This window comes from Microcaecilia unicolor, chromosome 1, assembly GCF_901765095.1.
Source record: "Microcaecilia unicolor chromosome 1, aMicUni1.1, whole genome shotgun sequence".
Classification (NCBI taxonomy): Eukaryota; Metazoa; Chordata; class Amphibia; order Gymnophiona; family Siphonopidae; genus Microcaecilia; species Microcaecilia unicolor.
In genome coordinates, this window is record NC_044031.1 from 480,219,811 (window position 1) to 480,246,138 (window position 26,328).

At 43.2% G+C, this 26,328-nt stretch overlaps 1 protein-coding gene across 1 annotated transcript in view; it reads left to right on the forward strand.

Moving 5' to 3' along the window:
* MEP1B (meprin A subunit beta) overlaps window positions 1-26,328 on the forward strand; it is a 103,255-nt gene that overhangs the window by 14,832 nt on the left and 62,095 nt on the right. Inside the window, exons 2-4 of the mRNA XM_030190134.1 lie at window positions 7,872-7,890; window positions 18,605-18,655; window positions 18,762-18,805. Of these exons, the coding sequence (XP_030045994.1) occupies window positions 7,872-7,890; window positions 18,605-18,655; window positions 18,762-18,805 (114 nt within the window). The remainder of the gene's footprint in view (window positions 1-7,871; window positions 7,891-18,604; window positions 18,656-18,761; window positions 18,806-26,328) is intronic.

The following is a 26,328-nucleotide window of genomic DNA, read 5'->3' on the forward strand; positions in this document are numbered from 1 at the left end:
ATCTCAAAAAAGATATAAAGGAATTGAAGAAAGTGCAGAGAAGGGCGACGAAAATGATAAAAGGGATGGGACGACTACCTTATGAGGAGAGGTTAAGACGGCTAGGACTCTTTAGCCTGGAGAAAAGGCGGCTGAGGGGTGATATGATAGAGGTCTACAAAATAATGAGTGGGATAGAGCGGACAGATGTGAAGCGTTTGTTTACACTTTCTAACAATAATAGAACTAGGGGACACAAGATGAAATTAGAATGTGGTAGGTTTAAAACAAATTGGACAAAGTTTTTCTTTACTCAGCGTGTGGTTAGACTCTGGAACTCATTGCCGGAGAAGGTAGTGACGGCAGCTGGCCTTGCTGAGTTTAAAGGGGGTCTGGACAGATTCCTGAAGGAAAAGTCCATTGATCGTTATTAAATTTTGGGTTTTTGCCACGTTCTTGGGGCCTGGATTGGCCGCTGTCGGAGACAGAGTGCTGGGCTTGATGGACCTTTGGTCTTTTCCAGCGTGGCAGTGCTTATGTACTTATGTACTTATGAGCTGTTATAAGTGAGGACTGGGTTTTGGCCTCCCAAATACCACAGACACCCAGACTCATAGTATTTGCCAAAGAGCTTACATAAAAGAGATGATACATGTGGAGTTACAAATCCTTGTTTCAATACACCATTAACATCTGGTTCTTTATGTAGTCATTTGACAATATAGACTTTAAAATACAATGTTGTAATTGCATATATTAAAAAAAACTATGTAGAAGGCAGACCATATTTATTTTATAAAGCTGAGAATGTAAAAAAAACCCAGAAGGACCCAGAAGGTCTTTGATGGTGAAAATACCTTTCTTTACCCAATTTTGCCAAAATAATGGGCATTTACCTATACATAAGGTACTACTATTACCCCATAAAGAGAGACAAGATGTGATTTGGAAACTGAGTCATAACCTAAAGCACTAGAGAGTCTTGAAAAGTATGCATAGAAAATACTCCAATTAGTCCATTGAGAAAAAAAGGTATAGCTATTTGTTGTTTGATGATCACCCAAACTGGACTCGTATCGTCAAGATCAGGACTCGTCCAGCAACATACAGCACGTAGTAGCAATGATCAACTATATCATTTAAAATTGAGGATATTAAGCCCACCACTAGCTTTAGGTCATTGTAAAGTTTTTAGAGCTATGTGTGGAGGCTATACAAATTCAGTCAATAAACCATGTACCTTTTTTTTGAAAAACTTATCTGGCATGGGAAGGAGCAACTGTACACTGCCTTGAGTGAATTCCTTCAAAAAGGCAGTAAATAAATCCTAATAATAATAAATAAAATAAATAAATATACTAAGCATATAAGGAGTCTTCTACAAAGGCGCGGTAGCATTTTTAGCGCATACTAATGATTAGTGCATGTTAAACACTAGAGACACCCATAGGAACATATGGGCATCTCTATCATTTAGGGCACGCTTATATTTAGTGCACACTAAAAATGCTAGCACACCACTGTAAAAAGTCCCACATAGTTAATTTACAGGATAATTATCATCTTAATGGCTTCGAGTCTTGCCCACCAAGATACAGATTATGCCCCTCATAGTAACATAGTAGATGACGGCAGAAAAAAGACCTGCACGGTCCATCCAGTCTGCCCAACAAGATAAACTCATATGTGCAACTTTTTGTGTATACCTTACCTTGATTTGTACTTGTCTTTTTCAGGGCACAGACCGTATAAGTCTGCCCAACACTATCCCCGCCTCCCACTACTGGCTCTGCCACCCAATCTCGGCTAAGCTCCTGAGGATCCATTCCTTCTGAACAGGATTCCTTTGTGTTTATCCCACGCATGTTTGAATTCCGTTCCCGTTTTCATCTCCACCACCTCCCGCGGGAGGGCATTCCAAGCATCCACTACTCTCTCTGTGAAAAAATACTTCATGACATTTTTCTTGAGTCTGCCCCCCTTCAATCTCATTTCATGTCCTCTCGTTCTACTGCCTTCGCATCTCTGGAAACAAGGGGGACCAAGTGGAAATAGTTTCTGTATTTTTTTGTATACCTTCTCCATAATAGAGGCCACTGTGTCCTCCCAAGTAGGACTAAAAAAAATATAATAAAAATTCCCAAATATTTGAGACCAGTGTTACACCATTTAAGACCAGATGGATCAATCATTGTTTTTGAACATAAAGCATTCAGAGGCGTAACTTCTGTTTTTTTCCCTGATTATTAGAATAGCCAGATAAAGACCCAAAATAGAATAATCACTGAAAAATCAAAAGTATAGAGGACTGAAGGTCCGAAACATATAGAATGACATTGCCGCAAAGGCAGAGACTTTTATTTCTTTACCACTGCATGGGGCATCTTTAACATCAGAAGATGCATGGATGGATTGTAGCAAGGGTTCCAAAGTCAGGATGAACAGGAGTGGCGATAGAGTACCTTGCTGAGTACTACGTGTGAGAACAAATTGTGGGGAGAGGGAATGTTCAATATGAATGCATGCAGTAGGGGCAGAGTACAAAATGCAAGCCATATTTATAAAGTTATTTTCCAGCCCGAACCAGTCTAAGACTCTAAACAAATAGTGCCATTCGACACGGTTGAAGGCTTTCTCTGCGTCGAGAGAAATAATGCAGGCTGGAACATGCAGGGGCTTAGCAGTATTTAATATATGATAGAAAACTTGTGAATTGTCTGCAGTCATTCTACCTTTAATGAATCCACTTTGAGAGGGATGTACTAAATGCATAACTATTTTCACCAGACAACCAGCCAGAACTTTTGCATAAATCTTACAGTCTCAGTTAAACAGTGAGATAGGCCTACAGCTTTTTTGCCTCTAGGGGATCTTGGCCTGGTTTTGGAAATACTATAATAACTGCCTCAGTAAATGTACTGAACAAGTATTATCAGTGATAATACAGTGGAGGAGTGGCCTAGTGGTTAGGGTAGTGGACTTTGGTCCTGGAGAACTGGGTTCAAGTCCCACTGCAGGTACAGGCAGCTCCTTATGACTCTGGGCAAGTCACTTAACCCTCCATTGCCCCAGGTACAAATAAGTACTTGTATATAATATGTAAGCCACACTGAGCCTGCTATGAGTGGGAAAGCACAGAATACAAATGTAATAAAAAAACAAAAATAAATAAAGGCAGAGGATATGATAAGAGTTTTATGAAACACTGTATAGAACTCAGGTGTCAATCCATAGAACTCAGGTGTCAATCCATCTTCACCAGGAGACATCCCAGGTTGCAACGTCTTGATAGTCTCTACAATTTCTGAAGCAGTTAATGGAGTATTTAGTTTAGTCAGTTGGTTCTGTGACAAAGTAGGCTTGTGTGACTTATGCAAAAACTCATTTAACTGGGAATCTGTAGGATGGGTATATATAGAAGTATTGAACGGGACAAAATAAAACAAAATGTCTTTCAAAGAGACTAACAGCCTGATAGCTGTAATTTTGGTTGCCTTTTTGTTAGCTTTCAGATAGTTTGCAAGCATCCTACGAGCTTTATTTGTGCCATCATAATACATAGTACCTTCCTGTAACAGTTGAACCCCTCCTTTGTCTGCCAGGACAATATTGTATTGAAACGTCAACTTCTGCAATTGTAAAAGTATGTCTTTTGAATGCTGCCTTGCATACTCCATCTCCATCAATTTAATAGAGTACTGTAAATTGGCAAGTTTCTCTCTTTGACCTTTATGTTTGGCCCCAGAAAATTTAATAATTTCGCCTCTGATGAATACTTTTTAAGTATCCCAGACAGTATGCCACTCAGTGTCACCCAGATCATTTATATAAAAGAAATCGATAGAAGACTTTTCCATTTGGTCTATAAAACCCTCTTCCTGTAGTAGAGTGGAATGGAATCTCCAAATCCTGTTCCCTCCTTGTACACTTGAGCCCACAAATGCTAAGTCTACTGCTGCATGATCTGATAATGTTGGTTCAATAAACTACTTCTAGAGATTTTTCAGTAGGGCCTTTGAGGCAAAAACGTATCCAATCTGATTAAGGAATTATGGGGCTCTGAATAAAGTGGTAGGGTAGCCGTGTTAGTCCATTTTTAAAGGTAATAAATAGAAATAAAACAAAACATAGAAAAGAAAATAAGATACCTTTTTTATTGCACTAACTATACATTAATTGCTGGGCTTTGAATGAAAAGTATATTCGAGATCCTGAGGATGTGATATATGTCAAGCATCCAATAACCCCCAATCCTCAATTTTTGAACAACCAACCTGGATTTTAACTGTGACTGTTTTGCTATTGATGTTTTTATCTAAAATTGGGTCAAGGGGAAAATTTAGGTCCCTCTCTAATAAAATATGATCTGTATGTACCAGAGAAAGCTGATGAACAATCATCTGAAAAAAGAATGGGTCATCAACATTGGGACAATACATATTCAACAAAGTATATGTTTCATTGGCAATCAGCACAATATCAAGCATCCAATGTCCTTCTGTATCATGATTATGAGAGATAATATTATCACCTAAAGAGTTTTCAAACAATATAGCAAATCTGCATTTTTTACCCAGCGCCAGAGAGTATAAGCTTTCTGCAACCCAATCACATTTGAGTTTAAGAAACTCACTCGAAGAGAGTTGAGTCTCCTGAAGAAAAATGATATTAGCACACAGTTCTTTTACATACAGTATAATAATAGCTTTATGAGTTTTATCAGGTGATGTATGCCTTGAACATTCAAGGAAAGTATCATGAGATGAGTCATATCTATAATGTACTACTACAAATCATTTCTACAGCGCTACCAGTCGTACGCAGCGCTTCACAATTGAACATGAAGAAAAGACAGTCCCTGCTCAAAAGAGCTTACAATCTAAATCAGAACAGACAGACAGGACAAATAAGGGATAATGTAGATGATAATATTTAGAAATACAATAGATTTCCCGTGCTAAGAATGTTGGTACATAAATTAATTAAAAACCAAAGTACGCAATACCATATAAAGAAAAATACTTCATGCTCCATTGCTTCAAAGAACAAACTAGAAATACAAACCATACGAGCCACCAGCCCTGCAAGAACAACTCTCAGCAGAGAAAAAAGCACGAGGTGGGAGTCTACAAGCTGCTGCTGTGTCACACAGAGAAGAGTCCAGATAGAAGGCCTCAAATACTCTTTATGTGACTCGGAACATGCTAAAAGTAGAAGTGCCAATATCCTTATTCAAATAGTCATACTGTGCTCATTTTCTTGTTGTGTAAGAAATTTCTCCAGCTCCAATGGCTTAATGAAGGTTCTGGTGTGATTATGATAAGTCACCTTCATTCTTGCTGGCACAAGGAAGACCATATCTTGCCTCAAGGGCTTTTAGTCATGGTTGGAGAGCCAAAAACTGCTTTCTCTTTTCTACTGTAGACTTTGTAAAGTTTGCTGTAAAAATTATTCTGTGACCCTGCCATTGCAGTTGTTGTTGTGCCTTGGCTTTGGTAATGATTTTAAGGATCTGCTGATGTTGCAGCAATTTTACTAGGCCTTCCAGTTTCCTTATCGGGATGTGATGTACGCACTCCATTTCCAACTCTCTCTTGAAAGTAATATCCAAGGTGGATGGTATCCAGGATTCAATAAAGGAGATAACATCTGAACCTTCTGCTCCTTCAGGGATACCCATGAGCTGTAATTTATTCCTCTGATTCCTATTGCTAATATCCTCCAAGCTGTCCTCCAATCAATGTAGAGTTTTATCTACTTTCTTTGTTGAAATGGAAAATCTTCCACTTGGCTAAGGCAAGTCTCAAAGCCCTCTATACGATGTTCCATTGCGGATAGTTTACTATGTTGTTGAGCCAAGTCTGATTTTAAATCTTTCACATCTGATCGCATTTTTGCAGCACTGTGGAAATTTGCCAGGGTTGTTCCATAACGTCGCACTGCTCACTGCGATCTGTATCTTTGCTGGGTGATGGTTGATCAGGTTTTTGCCATTTAATACCAGATGCAATTGTAAAGGGTGTCTCAGTTTTATTAACCTTAGGCTGAGGCATTGTCAATGTCTTCAAATCCAGAAATTATTAAATTGTAGGGCACTATATTGTTGAAAATAATCGAGTACGCCTGGAGTTCCTCTCTCACATGTCTAACTCTGTTGGCTGCAGGCTCTGCCCCTCTCACTGCTAGAGTTGATGAGTAAAGCCCTATGGGTTTCTAGGAAACAATGAAACAAGAAACTAGAGTCCTTGGAGCCTCCTTTTTATTAAGATATTTGTACAAATGCTTTATGCGGTATACTGGAACCAGATGTACATTTTCAGGCTTATTTTCGAAAGAGAAGGACGCCCATCGTTTGACACAAATCGCAAGATGGGCATCCTTTGCACAGGGTTGCCCAAATTGGCATAATCGAAAGCCGATTTTGGGCATCCTCAACTGCTTTCCGTCACAGGGACGACCAAAGTTCACGGGGGCGTGTCGGAGGAGTAGCGAAGGCGGGACTGGGGCGTGCCTAACACATGGGCGTCCTCGACCGATAATGGAAAAAAGAAGGGTGTCCCTGATGAACACTTGGACAACTTTACCTGGTCCTTTTTTTCTTATGACCAAGCCACAAAAATGTGCCCTAAATGACCAGATGACCACCAGAGGGAATCGGGGATGACCTCCCCTTACTTCCCCAGTGGTCACTGACCCCCTCCCACCCTCAAAATTTTTTTCCAGCCTCTATGCCAGCCTCAAATGTCATACCCAACTCCATGACAGCAGTATGCAGGTCCCTGGAGCAGTTTTAGTGGGTGCAGTGCACTTCAGGCAGGCGGACCCAGGCCCATCCCCCCCTTACATGTTACACTTGTGGTGGTAAATGTGAGCCCTTCAAAACCCACCACAAACCCACTGTACCCACATGTAGGTGCCCCCCTTCATCCATAAGGGCTATGGTAGTGGTATACAGTTGTGGGGAGTGGGTTTTGGGGGGCTCAGCACACAAGGTAAGGGAGCTATGCACCTGGGAGCAATTTCTGAAGTCTACTGCAGTGCCCCCTAGGGCGTCCTGTTGGTGTCCTGGCATGTGAGGGGGACCAGTGCACTACGAATGCTGGCTCCTCCCACGACCAAAGAGCTTGGATTTGGTTGTTTCTAAGATGGGCGTCCTTGGTTTCCATTATCGGTGAAAATCGGGGAAGACCATCTCTAAGGTCAACGTAAATTTTGCGATTTGGGTGTCCCCAACTGTATTATTGAAACGAAAGATGGACGCCCATCTTGTTTCGATAATACGGGTTTCCCCACCCCTTCGCCGGGACATCCTGCGAGGATGTCCTCAGGAAACCTTGGGTGCCCCTTTCGATTATGCCCCTGCACGTCTCTAAGAACTGAGGGTCTTCCTTGATTCTAACAAGCATTTAGGGTTTGATATTTATGTGTCATTTCATAATATATAATATATTATTTATTATGTTTTGCTTAGATTGCTCAAGACCCCTGAGGCAGGCCTTAGGGCTGAAACACGGCCGTGTCAGGTCATTTTTTAATACAATAAAGTGTTTTTTGGTATCCACACTTGGTTTTTCCTCACTTTTTTTGTTTCATACTATATGTGTTGTAACATGTTATAATGTTTGGTAATGCTACATGGTGAAAGCAAGAGTGCATGTCTCTATTTTACTAAATTCAGAGGTGTGCAAATAATGATACACTAGCATATATCTCCATGGGAATCAGCTGAGTATTCCCCAAGCCAAACAGGAAATTTTTTTATAGCACGAGTAAAATGCTGCAAGTTGGATATTTCCACATATTCTACATTCTTCATGACTCAGAAATTTTGGACACCAGGAAATGGAGGATTTTGTACCTTAGTAATTTTTCTCTCTTTCTCTCTATTTCAGCATGTTCCAGAAAATGTTGGTAAGTCCTGTTTACTTCTTTCTCTTCTATGGAATTCCAGTATGAATACACTAAAAAGAATTTTAAAAAACATGTAACCTATTCTTGGGTTTAATGTACTAATCTGTGATGTTGGCTCATTTACATCCTTTAAAAAAATGTTGCATGAAATTTCTTCAGTGTTTCCAGATGTGGCAACATGCAAAAATGTGACAAAAAGGGGAGGAAGATTTATAGAGGCTGGATCCTTTTATTTGGCAGTCAGACCCCTAGTGATAGTACAAAGCAGGGGCGTAGCCAGACCTCAAGGTGGGAGAGGGCCAGAGCCCAAGGTGGGGGGGCACATTTTGGTCACCGCCCCCTCCCTCCGCTGCCTCGCTTTTCCCTACACCGCCACATATACCTTGGCTGGCGGGGGTCCCCAACCCCGGCTAGCTGAAGGCTTCGTCCAGCGCTGGTCTCCGGCTCAATTTCACTAAAGGGAGCGTGCCTGACATGAGGGGAAGACAGAGCAGGGCAGGCAACGCTGCCGCAGACCAGCGCTAAATGAAGTCTTCAGCTGGTAGGGTTTGGCTACCCCCGCCAGCCAACCAGGGGCCCAGAGGAAATTTGGGGGCACCCAGGCCCCTGTGGTCCCATCTAGCTATGCCACTGGTACAAAGAGACTACCATTGGGGTGTCAGTAGAACCGTTTTTAAAAAGTCACCAGGGCAGAAGCAAGTGAGTATTGCTCCTGCTCCCATTGTCTCCGGACTTCCTGTGGCGAGTCAGGATTCTGATGGAGGAGAGAATCAAGCTGATCCTCAGATTGATTTATGTAAGGTGAATGGCTTTTTTAGAGGGCCTTCAGGCTTTTGGGATGGGAAAAGTGGGGCTTTTGGATCCAGGTGTCACCAGATCCCTTTAAATCTGTCGGCCGCCAAACTGCACAAAGAGGCTCTTTATGTCTCTCACTTTCTGTCTCTCTCTAGCAGCAGTTCAAGAAAAAAAATAGTTGTGTAGATTTTCTTGTTACAAAAACAGGCCTGTAAGAAATGCCTTTTTAAAATTTTTGCCGAAAATGGACGTGTAGCAAAATAAAACTTGGCGCGCGTCTATTTTGGGTCTGAGACCTTACCGCCAGCCATTGACTTAGCGGTAAGGTCTCACGTGTTAACTGGGTAGCAATGACCTACACACATAGAATGCCACTTGACATGCGTAGCTGATGCATGTCAGAAAATAAAAATTATTTTTCGGATGCACATAGTGGACGCACGTCAGAAACGAAATTACCGCAAGGGCCACGTGGTATCCGAGCGGTAACTCCAAGTTGGCAAGTGTTGGGCATGCGTAGGCGCCTACATAGCTTAGTAAAAGGGCCCCGTAGAGTATGAAATGCCCATGACCCTCCCATTCCATGCCCCCTTTTCAACTATGCGATTTAGAATTTACAATCATCACATTTTAGAATGTGTCGTTTAGTCAGTTCTGCGTATAAATTCAAATTGCCAATTAGTGTCAGTAATTGTTAATCGGCACTGATTGGCTTGTTAACTAATTGAGTTTCGTGTGCAAATGCAGAATACGACTGCAACTTAAGTCACACTATATAAGGGGAATATTTTAAAATATTAAACAGTTTAAAGCACAGATTGATGGCACTCAGGATTTGTGTGGCTGTCGGGAAAAAACTTTTGTATGGGTTGAGACTGCTTTTTGACCCCCCCCCCCCCCCCCCCCCACCCGCTTATGCCCCGGGGTTGACAAACAAATTGCCTGACAAGTTTGATCCAGTCCTGGGGATTACCCCATTGCATGCAGGGACTTGTAGTCATATTATTCTTAGGAAATCAAGTTCGAAAATCAGAACTACGAGTCTTCGCATACAATGGGGTAAAACCTGGAATGGCTCAACCCTGTTGGGCAGATCGGGAGCCAGTTAGCAACACAACCCACCTCCCCTGCAGGTGCTGCTCTAGGCAACTGTCTAGTTTGCCTAATGGTTAAGCCAGCCCTGGCAGCTGGTCTTGGAACTGAGAAAAATGGAAACGACTCTACTTTAGATCTAGTCGTTACTGGAACACAGGTCCTGGTACGAGGGGCTGTGGCTGTGGGGCCATCTGGCAATAGTGACTATATTGCAATCAAATTTATCATAATCACTGGAAGGAAAGCACTAAAGGGGTCTTTAATAAGGCGCGGCAGGGGCATAGCCAGACAGCCAATTTTGGGTGGGCCTGAGTCCAAGGTGGGTGGGCATGGAATTCATGCCCTCCCCCCATCCCTAGCGCCCCTCTGCTCTGCTCTTCATCCTTCCCTCCACCTGCAAGCCCACAATATTAAGTACCTGAGCAGGAGGGGATCAACAAACCCCGCCAGCTGAAGATTTCCTCCTGCTCAGACAATCAGCACTCTTGCAAACAAGCCAGCAGCACTTTCCTTGAGCTGATGCCACGGCCAGCAGGCTGTGCATGCATGAAAACTAAGTATGTGAAGAGGGGCTGGTGTTGGTTTCAGCTTGAGGCAAGTGCTGCCAGCTGCCGTTTGAAAGAGCACTGGCTGCCTGAGAAGGAGGAAATCTTCAGCTGACAGGGTTTGAGGACTTCTGCAAGCCATAGCAAGAGTGCACAATTTTGGGTGGGCCAGAGTCCAAATAGAGTGGGCCCTGGCCCACCCATGGCTATGCCACTGGCGCGCTGGTGTTTTTAGCGTGCACTAAAATAGGCGCGTGCTAATCGCTAAAGACTCCAATGTATTCCTATGGGCATCTTTAGTGTTTAGCGTGTGCCTATCTTTAACGTGTGCTAAAAACGCCAGCGCACCTAAGTAAAAGACCCCCCTAAATAAAGATAGTGCTGTGATAAAATCAGCAAATTAATCAGAAAAAAACTGAAAGGTACAATTGGCAGGGTCAGAAGTTTGCATAAGATATGGATATTATTTAAAAATCGTTTGCTCTACCAATCTCGTGACTAGAGGAGTTTGCTCTTGAGAGTTTGTCTCTGTTTGATTTTAAGCGAAGGGACAGCACGGCGGAGCAGTACATTGCTTTCAACAAACGTACTGAATTTTACAATACAGCCATACGTACTCTGTTATACTTCGCAACGCCTGACGCAGGCGCTTAGCTACTATTACTACTACTACTTAACATTTCTAAAGTGCTACTAGGGTTACGCAGCGCTGTACAATTTAACATGGAAGGACAGTCCCTGCTCAAAGGAGCTTACAATCTAAAACACAGGTGTACAATCTAGAGACAATATAGCGCCGAAACACGGACCGTGTCGGGTCCATTCAAAGATCTGTTCCTTAAAATACATGATTAAAGGTTTCATTCCCTTTTTCTGAAGGCTCCTGGTACTTTTTTGTTTCGCTCTTTATTATTTAAAAATACCATTTTGGAAGTTTAAATATATTCCATGCTTTCAAAGAGGTAGAAACATATTATACAAATGTCAGCATAGTTTAATGAAGGGATGAAAGAGGTAGCAAAGCTAAAAAGGCATCATTAAGAAAATGGAAAGCAGACCCTACAGAAGCAAATAGGTAAATAGGTGTAGGCCCCCTGCCCCCCTCAGGTAAAGGAAAATAATATTCATCATCAAAGGTGGTGGGGAGGGGGAGATGGGTAGCTGGCAGAACAGCCCCTCAGCTCACTAGTCCAAGTGAAGATATGGCAAAACGAAGTTCTCAGATACTGTCCCCATAGCTCTGCGAGAGGGTCTCACTAACTCGTGGCCCCTGACCAAAGGATACCTGATTTTTAGCAATTCCATGCCCTTCTCTTCACTTATCGCTGCTCCTATCCCAGGTCCACCAGTGGGGAAGTGCTGGCTGCTTTTTAGTAAATAATCAAAACAGTCCTTTCTTTAGTACCTATTAATTGCAAAGGACAGGGCAACAACTTTAGCTGTCTATAGAAATGAGGTCCAGCCTGTGAATGGCTTCCCATTGCTCCATATCTTCAGTCTATATATATGCAGTAGGAATGGATCCTCAGAAGCTTAGCCGAAATTGGGTGGCGGAGCAGGTGGGGGAAGAGAGGTTGGTGGTTGGGAGGCGAGGACAGTGGAGGGCAGACTTATACGGTCTGTGCCAGAGCCGGAGATGGGAGGCGGGACTGGTGGTTGGGAGGCGGGAAATACTGCTGGGCAGACTTGTACGGTCTGTGCCCTGAAAAAGGCAGGTACAAATCAAGGTAAGGTATACACATATGAGTTTATCTTGTTGGGCAGACTGGATGGACCATGCAGGTCTTTTTCTGCCGTCATCTACTATGTTACTATGTTACTTCTCTCTAGCACTTAGCTGATAAGCCCACCAAGAGTTCAGGCTACCATTTTTATGTGCTGTTCTCCTCCTGAAGGAGAATGGAGTCTGTATTTTAGGTGATGACATCTCTCTCCTCAGTGTGCTGAGCCCATACCTGATTGGTTCACCCAGGTCTTGGGGAAGGGGAGGGGGAGAACATCCAAGCTCAGAGCAGCTTGACTCATGTTTCTGGAGGACGGGGACGGGGTCATGTTGAGCTTCTCCACATACACAGTAAACCCTACCAGTCCTGGGTTGCAGCAGAAGAGAATTCTAGGTTAAGAGGCAACAAGCAACTTTAAAATAACTTCTGAAATACACATATTAAAACATAGCAACAGAAATTAAAACACCTCATATATCTACAGCTTAGAAGCCATTTATTCAAAATGATTGAGGTTACTAAACTCAAAAAAAAAATTGCCCCTCATTGGACACAGTGAAGGAATTTGCTCAATACTGGGGGTGTTCAAGCATCAACAGAGCATGTATATATGATCCACAGTAATACATCTATTCCACATAAATAGCATAATACAGAGGGCTAGCGTAAAGGAAGTGACCCTTTCTGTAGCTAAAAGATGGTGACATTTATCAGTGGCTCTGTTAAGAAAAGCTATACTGGGGCAGACCAGTGGTCCATCTAGCCCAGTATCCTGCTTTCAACAGTGGCCAACCCAGGCCACAAGGACCTGGTAGAAACCCATTTAGTAACAACATTCCATGCCACCAATCCCAGGGCAAACAGTGGCTTCCCTCATGTCCATTTCAATAACAAATTATGGACTTTTCCTTCAGGAACTTGTCCAAACCTTTTTTAAACCCAGGTACACTAACCGCTGTTACCATATCCTCTGCAAACAAGTTCCAGAGCTTAACAATTTTTTGAATGAAAAAATATATCCTCCTAATTGTTTTAAAAGTATTTCCATGTAATTTCATTGAGTGTCCCCCTGGTCTTTATACTTTTTGAAAGAGTGAAAAATTGATTCACTTCTACTTGTTCTATACCACTTAGGATTTTATAGACCTCAGTCATATCCCCCCTCAGCTGACTTTTTCCCAAGCTGAAGAGCCCTAAACTCTTTCGCCTTTTCTCATATGGAAGAATTTCCATCTCCTTTATCATTTTGATCACTGTTTTTTTAACTTTTTCTAATTCTGCTATATCTTTTTTGAGATACAGCGACCAGAATTGAATGTAATACTCAAGGTGAGGTTGCACCATGAAGCAATACAGAGTCATTATAATATTCTTGGTCTTATCTTGCATCCCTTTCCTAATAATTCCTAGCATCCTGTTAGCTTTTTTGGCTGCTGCCACACACTTGGCAGAAAATTTCAGCTTACTGTCTACAATGACACCTAGATCTTTCTCTTGAGTGCTGACTCCTAAGGTGGACCCTAGCATCAGGTAAGTATGATTCGAATTATTCTTCCCAATACGCATCAATTTGCATTTGTCCACATAAAATTTCATCTGCCCATCTTCCAGTTTCCTAAGGTCTTCCTGAAATTTGTCACTATCTGCATGTGTTTTGCCCCCACTGCAGCGTATGCACGTTTTCATCCAGTTCAATTGCGTTGACTACCTATAGCTAACATAAGATAATTAGCTCCTGCTTGGTTCTGTAACCTTTACACTCTTAGGTCAAATATTGCATGTGACCCTTTCTCTCCAATTGAGACCTGATTGGCTTGTACGAGGTGTAACCTTTTACCCTATTGGTCAATTCTAGAACCTGTAATACCTTGGACAGTTCTCTGCAGATATCTCCTTCCGTTGAGATTGAGGCATCAGACAGATCAGAGCTAGCCAAATACATGATTTACAACATGTATTTACTACAGGCCTTATCAAGTTCAGTGATCACCCTGAGAACTACAGTGCCTGGAAAGTATATAAAGCATAAACAAAAAAATACAATGATTATTATAAAAAGAAAATTATAAAAAAAATATAAATATTGTCATAAGAAATGAGAGGTACCAAAGATATATATATATAAAAAATATATATCACTGACAAAACTTAAAATGTGTACAAAAAACTGCAGAGAAAAATGAATCAATTCACCTACCCATCTGAGACTAAAACTATAATACAGTGGTATTTAAAGCTAGTATTATCCTATATAATAATACTCAACTCCAACGTTCTAACCTTCCTGGGACCGTGGATCCCTCGGAGGTGGTCTGCTAGGCAGCTTAGAACACACTGACAGCTGATTCCAGGGCTCTGTCCTTTCCTGGTTCTCTTCCTACCTCTCCCTCCGCACCTTTAGTGTTCACTCTGGTGGATCCTCTTCTACTTCTATCCCTCTGCCTGTCGGCGTACCTCAGGGTTCTGTTCTTGGTCCCCTCCTCTTTTCTATCTACACTTCTTCCCTTGGCTCATTAATCTCATCCCATGGCTTTTCCTACCATCTCTATGCTGATGACTCCCAAATCTACCTTTCTACCCCTGATATCTCACCTTGCATCCAAACCAAAGTTTCAGCGTGTTTGTCCGACATTGCTGTCTGGATGTCTCAACGCCACCTGAAATTAAATATGACCAAAACCGAGCTTCTCATTTTCCCCCCCAAACCCACCTCCCCGCTCTCCACGTTTTCTATTTCTGTTGATGGCTCTCTCATTCTCCCTGTCTCCTCAGCTCGAAACCTTGGGGTCATCTTTGACTCTTCTCTCTCCTTCTCTGCTCATATCCAGCAGATTGCCAAGACCTGTTGTTTCTTTCTTTACAACTTCCGTAAAATCCGCCCCTTTCTTTCCGAGCACTCTACCAAAACCCTCATCCACACCCTTGTCACCTCTCGTTTAGACTACTGCAATCTGCTTCTTGCTGGCCTCCCACTTAGTCACCTCTCCCCTCTCCAGTCGGTTCAAAACTCTGCTGCCCATCTCATCTTCCGCCAGGGTCGCTTTACTCATGCTACCCCTCTCCTCAAGACCCTTCACTGGCTCCCTATCCGTTTTCGCATCCTGTTCAAACTTCTTCTCCACACTCGTCCTTCCCTACACCCCTTCCCGTGCACTCCGCTCCATGGATAAATCCTTCTTATCTGTTCCCTTCTCCACTACTGCCAACTCCAGACTTCGCCTGGAATAAACTTCCTGAGCCCCTACGTCTTGCCCCATCCTTGGCCACCTTTAAATCTAGACTGAAAGCCCACCTCTTTAACATTGCTTTTGACTCGTAACCACTTGTAACCACTCGCCTCCACCTACCCTCCTCTCTTCCCTCCCGTTCACATTAATTGATTTGATTTGCTTACTTTATTTATTTTTTGTCTATTAGATTGTAAGCTCTTTGAGCAGGGACTGTCTTTCGTCTATGTTTGTGCAGCGCTGCGTATGCCTTGTAGCGCTATAGAAATGCTAAATAGTAGTAGTAGTAGTAGTAGCAGACAAGAAGAGAACTTTGGCTGTCTTCAGCACAGGTACGCGACAGCTGCGGGGGAGGGTTTTCTAGAACTCAGACGGAAGGAAGGGAAGGAAGGGAGGGAGGGTTCTGGGGAGGGGGGTCTGGAACTCGAGAGGGAGGGAGGGGAGGTCTGGAACTCGGAAGGGAGGGAGGGGGGGTCTGGCACTCGGGAGGGGGGATTACCTTGCTAGCGCCCGTTTCATTGCCTACCGAAACGGGCCTTTTATACTAGTCTATCAAATTACACAAAAATGTCAAAATCAAGACACGCACGCTCCATTCAGCAGCATGAACTGAGCATGTGCAGGAGTGCCAGCGTCAGTGGCTGAAGTATGCCACCGACTTCTACACTGCTCAGACAACACAGGAAGGGGCTTGAGCAGTGGACCACTTCGACTTGTGGGACTTGAGCATCCCTGCCAGCAAAAGTAGGATTTAACACTGCTGGGGGGGAGGGGGGAGGGGAGGAAGGGGAAAAGAGATGAGAGGAAATGCATGACCCTCCAGTCCACCCCAAGCCCCTTCAAAATGGATTTCTGCCTACACTCCTGGCCTATACTGAGCCCTGTAGTCCCCCTCAGGAAAGGCAAACAGCGAATGATCTATTTCTAAGAAAGGAGGAAAACCATTGAAAGACTGTTCTGCTAATACCAATAGAATGTAGTCTACATTGATGCCAGATAAGGAAAAAAAAGATAAGGGAGGACCAATCTAAAACCAACACCTGGTAAAAAATAGAAATGTTTATTGATGAAATGAGGAAGACTTGATGCAGATCTGCATTTTGGTGCACAAGCACCTACCTCAGGAGTCAATGGTATCCATATGATTGATCTTAAGTAGCAAAAATCCTTAATTTCATCTATTGAAACAGCAAAGACACACAGCGCCTTAAACCAGAAGCAATTCCTGACTGAAAGGCTGATTAACTAAAATTTTGCAACGCTGGGCACAGCATCCTTCATGGCACAACATTGAATTCACACTTTTCAGCCTGTACAAGGGGAAAACTGTTGAGACACCAGTTAAAGTCTACTGCAATCCATTTAAAGGCCACTAGATGGGGTTATTCTATTTTTTAGAGGTTCAAGTATTGCGGGTTAATTGTTTTCTGTTCTGTTGCTGGTTTTCCTGATTTTTTTCCCCCAGAGGAGACACAATTAATTTCTTATCTCAAGCAATAGCAAGATGAAAAACTGCAAATTCCTATGGTATCTGAATATTACTTGCCTTGAACTACAACTGAAAAGCTGTGAGCTAAATCAACCCCCTCCCACCCTTCTCTACTATAATAAAAGGCACCGTCAACGTTCTGAAGCTGACTCCGTGGCTTCAAGTGAAGGGTTCGTAAGGATCGTTAGGTTCGTCGCTCTGTCACCATCTCTGTCTGCCCCGCCCTTGGCCCTCTGATAGGTCCGCCGTCCTCGACGTCTTCGCGTTTTGAAGCCATGCAGTCAGCTTCAGAACATTGCAGGTGGGTGGCTGCAGGGGAGGGGAAAGGAGGGAAAGAAAGGGGGCAACTACTCTGGAACTTGGAGGGAAGGAGAGAGGGGGGCAACGCACCTGGAACTGGGTGGGAGGGTGGGTGGCCGCTGCAAATTAAAGGGTGGGTGGCCGGACCCTGGAACTTGGAGGGGGGCCAGGCACACCCAGAAACTGGGATGGATGGAGGGAGGGGGGTGACCCTAAAACTGAGAGGGGGGGGAGAGACCCAGAAAATGGGAGGGAGGGGGTAAAGACCCTGAAACTGGGTGGGTGGGTGGGAGGGAGGGAGGGAGAGCAGACTCTGGAACGGGGGGGGGGGGGTCCGGACCCTGAAACTGGGAGCAAGGGGGCGCAGGCAGACCCTGAAATTGGGTGGGAGGGGGCCCCTGACACACACTCTCATTCTCACACACACACAGACTCACTCTCTCTGTCACACACACTCACACATTCACTCTCCCTCTATCACACACACTCACACATTCACTCTGTATCACACACTCACTCTCACACACACTCTGTAAAACACACACACTCCGAGGAAAACCTTGCTAGCGCCCGTTTCATTTGTGTCAGAAACAGGCCTTTTTTCCTAGTACTAAATAAAGACCTGTTTGAGCTTTCTATTGTATCTTGTGAGCTGCAGGCACACCCAGAAACTGGGATGGATGGAGGGAGGGAGGGGGGTGACCCTGAAACTGAGAGGGGGGGAGAGACCCAGAAAATGGGAGGGAGGGGGTAAAGACCCTGAAACTGGGTGGGTGGGAGGGAGGGAGGGAGAGCAGACTCTGGAACGGGGGGGGGGGGGGGTCCGGACCCTGGAACTTGGAGGGGGTCCGGACCCTGAAACTGGGAGCGAGGGGGCGCAGGCGGACCCTGAAACTGGGTGGGAGGGGGCCCCTGACACACACTCTCATTCTCACACACACACACACTCTCGCACACAGTCTCACTCTCTCTGTCACAAACACTCACACATTCACTCTCCCTCTGTCACACACACTCACACATTCACTCTGTATCACACACTCACTCTCACACACACTCTGTAAAACACACACACTCCGAGGAAAGCCTTGCTAGCGCCCGTTTCATTTGTGTCAGAAACAGGCCTTTTTTCCTAGTACTAAATAAAGACCTGTTTGAGCTTTCTATTGTATCTTGTGAGCTGTTGGAACAAGCTCCTGCTGTAACCAGGTCCTCTAGGGGCAAACTGCCAGGGATGAACTAGGGGAGAGATGTCAACCAATCAGCTCCCCAGCAGCCTGAAAAGAATAACACAGTCAAGCAGAACATATCTGTCATATTCTCCTCTAGTTTTCTTTATATAAATTGGTCTGTCTTTTTCTCTTAAAATATACCACTGTACCAATGTAACATGTAACATGTGTCATTAGCAACATGTAACTTGCTAATGACACAAAGCCACTCTGATTTTATAAATGCCTTTATTTTACAAAAGAAATTTATAAAATTCACAAAACCACTGAAAAGTTAACACCCCTCTTTCTTTTGTTTTCTTTTCAGAAATTGATGTAGATGCTGGAAAGGATCAAGACATTTTTAACATCAATGAAGGTTTTGAATATTCATTTTAGTTTTCTATTATTATTTAACTTGAAAGCAATTTCTTTACAATTACAAAAAAAAAGTGTTCATAAATGTTGTCTTCTCTACCTTGTAGCTTTAGGATTGAATCTTTTTGAAGGAGACATCAAAATTGATGAGGTGAGTTCAGACATTAAAAAAATGCAAGAAGACATTTATCTTTGATTTATGCACTTCAAAGTGCAGCCAGCCTCGAAGTCAATGGTACTGCAGATAGACAGCATAACTCTACCAGCCATAAAGGTTGTTTATGGAACATAATACAGTGAAAATGCTAAGAGCTAAGATTTAGGTATTATAATTAATTTTAATGAACACGTGAATTGTAACTGGTAGAGATTACTCTGATCACTTTGAATGTCGTGTGGTGAACTGATTGATGCTTTCGCTGTGGCCTGGAACTGAAGGGCTTATTTCCAAACCCCTCTAAGTACAATATGGACTTAGGAAGTTTTGGAAATAAGTCCTTCAATTGTAATTTTTATAGGGGTCAGTATTAGTCAGGAGTATTAATGCATGGCCTAAATTAACTATGACTGCCTTTATCTTTTGGTTGCCTGTCGATATTAGTGGTAACCAGTACAACATTATCTGCACACTCTTTTTTCCCTGGGACAACTTTACATTTCAAGCCTGCTCCAAATCAATTAGTCTGTCTGTTTACGTATGTGTGTTAACATGCTAGCGGGTGTTAAACAGGGGTGTAGCCAGACAACAGATTTTGGGTGGGCCTAGGCAAGAATTTGGTGGGCACCAAGTATTCCCCCCCCCCTCAAAAAAAAATCTCAGCTGGTGGGAAAACACTTCTTTCCACCTTGGCAGCAGGAATGCACTGAAAACTGAGCATGCGCAGGTGCCGGTGTCATGGAGAGTAGCGTTTTTGTTACCATCAAGGGGAAATCTTCAGCTGGCGGAGCTTGGGATTCCCACCAGTTACCACTAAACATGTGCTACTGTTGGGTGGGCCTGAGCCATAAATGGGTGGGCTCTGGCCCACCCAAGTCCACCTGTGGCTACGCCATTGGTGTTAAATGCCAAATTTGGCACTTAAGCATTACAGTGACATTTCTATAAAATGATACCTCCTTTTAGATGCGCTAATGTAGCGGGGGGGGGGGGGCACCTATTCAATAAAAGCACCTGGGCACCCAGATTTTGTTATAGAATTCTAGTGAAAGTCGGCATCTGCATACCTAAAATTTGCACACCCGCAGTTATTCCAGCCATTGACCTGGTGTAACTATTAGCATGTAGCTGCACCAAGGGGACATGGAACTTACAGTATTCTCTAAGTTATGTATGTGATTGAGAGGCATGCCCATGTCCTGCCCATGCTCCTCCCACTTGCATGCCCCCTTGCAGTTACGCAGCATAGAACTTACATGCACCCTTCTAGAGTAACACCTAGGTCAATTACACACATAAGTGCTATTTTTTCCTGTATTTACGCATACAAAGGGTATGCAAAAGCAGATGTGTATTTAAAGAATTGCATGTTATTGGCGATGCCTGCTTAAGGATTAATAACAATGCATAAACCCACCATTAATGTGAGGAAATGATTAATGAACTACATTGCATGCCAATGCATGTAGAGCAGCGCATTAATGGGGGTGTCTATTTTCTAAGGCACTTATGTGAATAACCAACACACCACACCAGGAAAGGAAAAATTCTTACAGAACACAGTGAAACCAAAATAGTAGGGACGGGACGTAGGCCAACCGATAAAACAAGTGTTCAGAGGTTGATTGCAGTGAATTTACTAGAAAGCAAAATTCATTCAGACTCAACTCAAATACAGGTAGACTTGACGACACAAACTGTGCTTCGGCAAAAGTGCCTGCATCAGAAGTCAATGTATCTAAAATTATGTAAAACATAAACAAAAAAACCCCAATGCATATTATAAAAATATATAAATAATATTAATTATAAATAATTAGAAACATAAATATTGTCAAAAGAAACAAGAGGTACCAAAGATATATAAATATATATATACCATTGACAAAACAAATGTGTACAGAAAAGTGCAGAGAATAATGAATCAATTCACTTATCCATCTGAGACTAAAAATATAATACACTGGTATTTAAAGCTAGTATAATCTATCAAATTACACAAAAATGTCAAAATCAAGACAAATTGTTTGAGTTAATTAATATATAAAGAGATAAATATTGGAACCAAGACAGAATGAAAAGCCACCACGGTGCATTAACTGACCTGATGTCTGAACCTCTCTAGATTGAAGTCGTTATAAGTAAAGGAAACCTTAAAAAGACAAAAAGATTCCTCCTATACAATACTTAAAAATAAAACAAATATATAAAAGTAAACACAAATAAATCCAATGGAACTGGCAAAGGGCTAGGAAAAAGGAAAGGCCAAACAAGCATGCACGAAGAAATAAAACAAAGAAATAAAACAAAATGTGACAAAATGTGATTGAAGAATGAAGAGTACAAAAAATGAAAAAACAAAACAAAAACAACCCCCAAATACATTGGATAAAAGAAATCAAATCAAGCCGGAAAACAGGTACATATTTGGATAAAAATAACTCTTTCTCTCTAGGATTCCCTAATGTGTCTGTACATACAAACCTTATTCTACCACAACATTACTGTATTTGTTCATACTGGAATTGGAAAATGCCTTTACGGTACTATGCAAGCCACATTGAGCCTGCAAATAGGTGGGAAAATGTGGGATACAAATGTAACAAATACAAAAAAATATATATATACTAGGGACGTGCAGGCAACAACAACAACAAAATCACTTTGATTACCAGGGTTGTTTGCAGGTTTTTAAAGTTTTGTTTTTATAAACTTTTGTTTCAGAGCAATTTTGCTAATTAAGAGGGGGCTACTGCCTTTGCCCCCCTCCCCCCAAAATTCACTCATGGCAAAACCATCTTAATTCCCTCCCCTTATATTACAGACTGAATCCCCAAAGACTGCCTGCACCCCCTAAGCATCACCTCACCCAGCCGACAGCTGTGCGGCTGCTTTCTGCCCCCTCCAGCGGTCTGCACCCGGGGCGGACTGCCCCCACCACCCCGCCCATAATATATTTTGATATGGCTGTTTGAATGCTAGGACTGGCCTAAAATCTCCCTTTTGAAATTGGGTAACTTGGCAGATCTGCTACTGTTGGCACTCAGATTTAGCTGAGTTCTTCTATCCTTTTTTTTATTTAGGTGAATGAGTCAATTTTTCAATGCTGTTACTTTGGCTGGTTCATTCTGTCATAGAGTCCCTAACAGGGACTCCTGAGGTTTAAATACTAGACCAGACCAAGACAAGAACTAGGATTGCTCAAAGTAAGTCTTAATGTAAGGCTGCCAACTGGATCCAGAATTGTAGGACAGGGTTGATCCAGTCCTGGGATTACCCTAGTGCATGCTGGGACTTGTAGTCTTGCTTTTCTTAGGGAATGCAATGGGGAAATCAGAGCTACAACTGGCCAAACCCAGGACTGGATCATCCCTGTCCTGTGAATCTGGATCTAGTTGACAGCCTTATCTTAATGTCACTGCACCTCCAAGATGTGGATCCAACACAAAAGGGCAAATAAGGATTATTATTATTATTACATTTGTACCCCGCGCTTTCCCACATAATGCAGGCTCAATGCGGCTTACATAGTAATTTAAAATACAAAGTTAATAGAATTTTAATAAAACAGTAGTAAAACAATGTAAATGAAAGCAAAGAGCCTGAGAAGACACTGGAATCCTGAGCCCTCAGGAAGTAAGGCAAAAAAAAAACAAAACCTAGAACCAAATGGAGAACTGGAGAAGAAAACAACAGTGAAGCAATAGGAAACAAGCCCAGAGGCAGAGCAGAAATGCTTAAACCTGCCCTGAGCTGGTCCCTGCTGAATCAATCAGGAAACAGGAACTAAGATTACCAGCAATACAAGACACAGCTAGGAATGGACTGGCAAACTAGCTCCTACTGGAAGGTAGCTGCCTTCTAACTAGAGAGTTGCACAGGGACAGAAATGTCACCCATCCCCAATGGAATCTAACCTATGCCCGTTACAATCCATTCCATCCCCACCCATACCCACAGGAGTTGATGCTGTTATGTACATGCTCGCAGCACATGTGGTTTTTTGGATAGTATTCACGATTCAACTGATGAGTGTACCAAGCCTCAGTCTAGTATTCCAGCTGCCTCTCAGTGCATTCCAAGCCTCATTCTGGAGTCACCAGAGATTTTGACTAAACTCCCACAGGAATTCCACAGCAACTTCTTCAGTCCCTACAGGAATCCCATGGCAACTTCTTCCATACCCACGGGAATCCTGTGGGTTCTATTCCCATAATCCCCATTCCCATGCAGCTGTCTACTTCCAACCAAAGGATCTCAGGTTCAAGGCTAGCTTGTACTGAATAGCTAAAAACAAATCTGAAATTTAATGACACTGGAAAGAAATCTGACATTTTGGGGTATTTTTCCTGTTGTTTTGGGTTAGAAACAACATGAAACAACAAAGGAAATGTATTTTGCTCATTCCTAATATATATTCACGCTGTTTCAAATGAATTTACACCCCTTATGTACAATTAAGTGTACACAGATATCGGGTGGCTATTCCCAGGGATGTGATTAGGATGAGGAGTGCATTTACACACATACTTTTAGATTTCCAAAAGTATACACATATGTTTTTAATAGAAAAAGTACCCACACAAGTTACAAGTTCATTTCTGGGTGTGTAGTTTTCCCAAGTCAACTTTCAAAAGGCAGCATTCTTTTCTTATTTGTTGCACATCTCTTTGAGATTTGGAACATCTTAAAAGAAATTGAAATCAGGTTTGAAAACATAGTACCATGAGCTAGACTGACTAGGGCAGCTTGATTTCTGCTGCATCAGGTTAGCAGATGTTTTAATTTGCTTACCTTAAAACTGTTTACTCCAATTATATTTTTAGCCATTTGCTGTATGTTTCTCTTATGATTGTTGTACTTTGTTGACTTTTCTGTTGTTTTGATTTTGTCTCCATTATTAGTAGTAGTTTCACCTTATTATTTTTTAGTAAAACACTTTGCCAGTGGTACAAAAGGCAGTATAAGTGCTACACAAATAAAAATTAATATGGATAAAAATTTTTTACATATATGTGCTGTGTTTGAAAGTTGTTGCTGAATGTCATAAGCACATAAGCACCGCCATACTGGGAAAAGACCAAGGGTCCATCAAGCCCAGCATCCTGTCTCTGACAGCAGCCAATTCAGGCTTCAAGAACCCGGCAAAACCCCAAAAATGTTCAATGGACTTTTCCTTCAGGAATCTGTCCAAACCCCCCTTAAACTCCGTAAGGCCAGCTGCTGTCACTACATTCTCCGGTAATGAGTTCCAGAGTCCAACTACATGCTGAGTAATGAAAACCTTTCTCCTATTTGTTTTAAATCTACCATATTCTAGCTTCATCTTGTGTCCCCTGGCTCTACTCCGCTCATTATCTTGTAGACTTCTATCATATCAACCCTCAGCCGCCTTTTCTTTACTCAGATTATAGTTTTCATTATTTCCGTTGAGCTTCAAATGTTAACTATATTCCCAAAAGTACAGCTAACTGGCTGGGAGCATTGGCTGGTTAACACATACTAATCTATCCCTCCCCTAAGAAATAAAGGACTCTGGGGCCCTTTAACTAAGCTGCGTAGACGCCTATGCGTGCCCAACGTGCGCCAATTTGGAGTTACTACTACTACTACTAACTAGCATTTCTAAAGCACTACTAGGGAACGCAGCGCTGTACAATTTAAACATAGAAGGACAGTCCCTGCTCAAAGAGCTTACAATCTAAAAGACAAGAGAACAATCTAAAGACAAGTGAACAATCTAGACGACGAGTGAACAGTTAATCTGATAGGGTGGTTAGATTGGGGCATTCTATATATCTCGAGCGGTTAGGCGCCGAAGGCAGCATTGAAGAGGTGAGTTTTAAGCAGAGATTTGAAGCTGGGTAGGGAGGGGGCATGGCGTATGGGTAAAGGAAGATTGTTCCAGGCATAGGGTGAGGCAAGGCAGAATGAGCGGAGCCTGGAGTTGGCAGTGGTGGAGAAGGGTATTGAGAGAAGGGCTTTGTCCTGTGAGCGGAGGTTACGGGCGGGAACATAGGAGGAGATGAGGGTGGAGAGGTAGTGAGGAGCCGCAGACTGAGTGCATTTGTAGGTAAGGAGGAGGAGCTTGAATTGTATGCGATATCTGATCGGAAGCCAATGAAGTGATTTGAGGAGAGGGGTGATATGAGTATATCGGTTTTGGCGGAATATAAGACGTGCAGCAGCGTTCTGAACTGATTGAAGGGGGGATAGATGGCTGAGTGGGAGGCCGGTGAGGAGTAAGTTGCAGTAATCAAGGCGAGAGGTAATGAGAGCGTGGACGAGAGTTCTGGTGGTGTGCTCAGAGAGGAAAGGGCGAATTTTGCTGATGTTGAAGAGGAAGAAGCGACAGGTCTTGGCAGTCTGTTGGATATGCGCAGAGAAGGAGAGGGAGGAGTCGAAGATGACTCCGAGGTTGCGGGCAGATGGGACGGGGAGGATGAGGGTGTTATCAACAGAGATAGAGAGTGGAGGAAGAGGAGAAGTGGGTTTAGGAGGAAAGACGAGGAGCTCGGTCTTGGACATGTTCAGCTTTAGGTGGCGGTTGGACATCCATGCCGCAATGTCGGATAAACAGGCCGATACCTTGGCCTGGGTCTCCGCGGTGATGTCAGGTGTGGAGAGGTATAGCTGGGTGTCATCAGCATAAAGATGATACTGAAAACCATGAGACGAGATCAGTGAGCCCAGGGAAGAAGTGTAGATTGAGAAGAGAAGGGGTCCAAGGACAGATCCCTGGGGAACTCCAACAGATAGTGGGATGGGAGTGGAGGAAGATCCATGGGAGTGTACCCTGAAGGTGCGGTGGGAGAGATAAGAGGAGAACCAGGAGAGGACAGGGCCTTGGAACCCAAAAGAGGACAGCGTGGCAAGGAGTAAATCATGGTTGACAGTGTCAAACGCGGCGGAAAGATCGAGGAGGATGAGAATGGAGTAGTGACCTCTGGATTTGGCCAGGAGCAGGTCATTGCAAACTTTAGAGAGTGCTGTTTCTGTCGAGTGCAGAGGGCGAAAACCGGATTGAAGTGGATCGAGGATGGCATGAGAGGAGAGAAAATCAAGGCAGCGGCTGTGAACGGCACGCTCAAATATTTTGGAAAGGAAGGGTAAAAGAGAGATGGGGCGGTAGTTGGAGGGGCAGGTAGGGTCAAGTGAAGGTTTTTTGAGGAGAGGTGTGACAACGGCGTGCTTGAAGGCGTCAGGGACAGTTGCAGTGGAGAGAGAGAGGTTGAGAATGTGACAGATGGCGGGGGTGACAGTATGGGCGATGGTGTTGAGTAGGTTGGTGGGGATGGGATCAGAGGAACAGGTGGTGCATTTCGAGGAGGAAAGAAGGCGGGAAGTTTCATCCTCGGTGATCTCAGGAAAAGAGGAGAAAGAAAGAGTTACTGCCCGGCTACTGCATGGTATGTGCGGTAATTTTATTTTTTATGCGTGTCTCCTACGCATGCCAGAAAATATATTTTATTTTATGGCGCACAGCGAAAATCGGGTGGTAACTCCAACCTCACGCG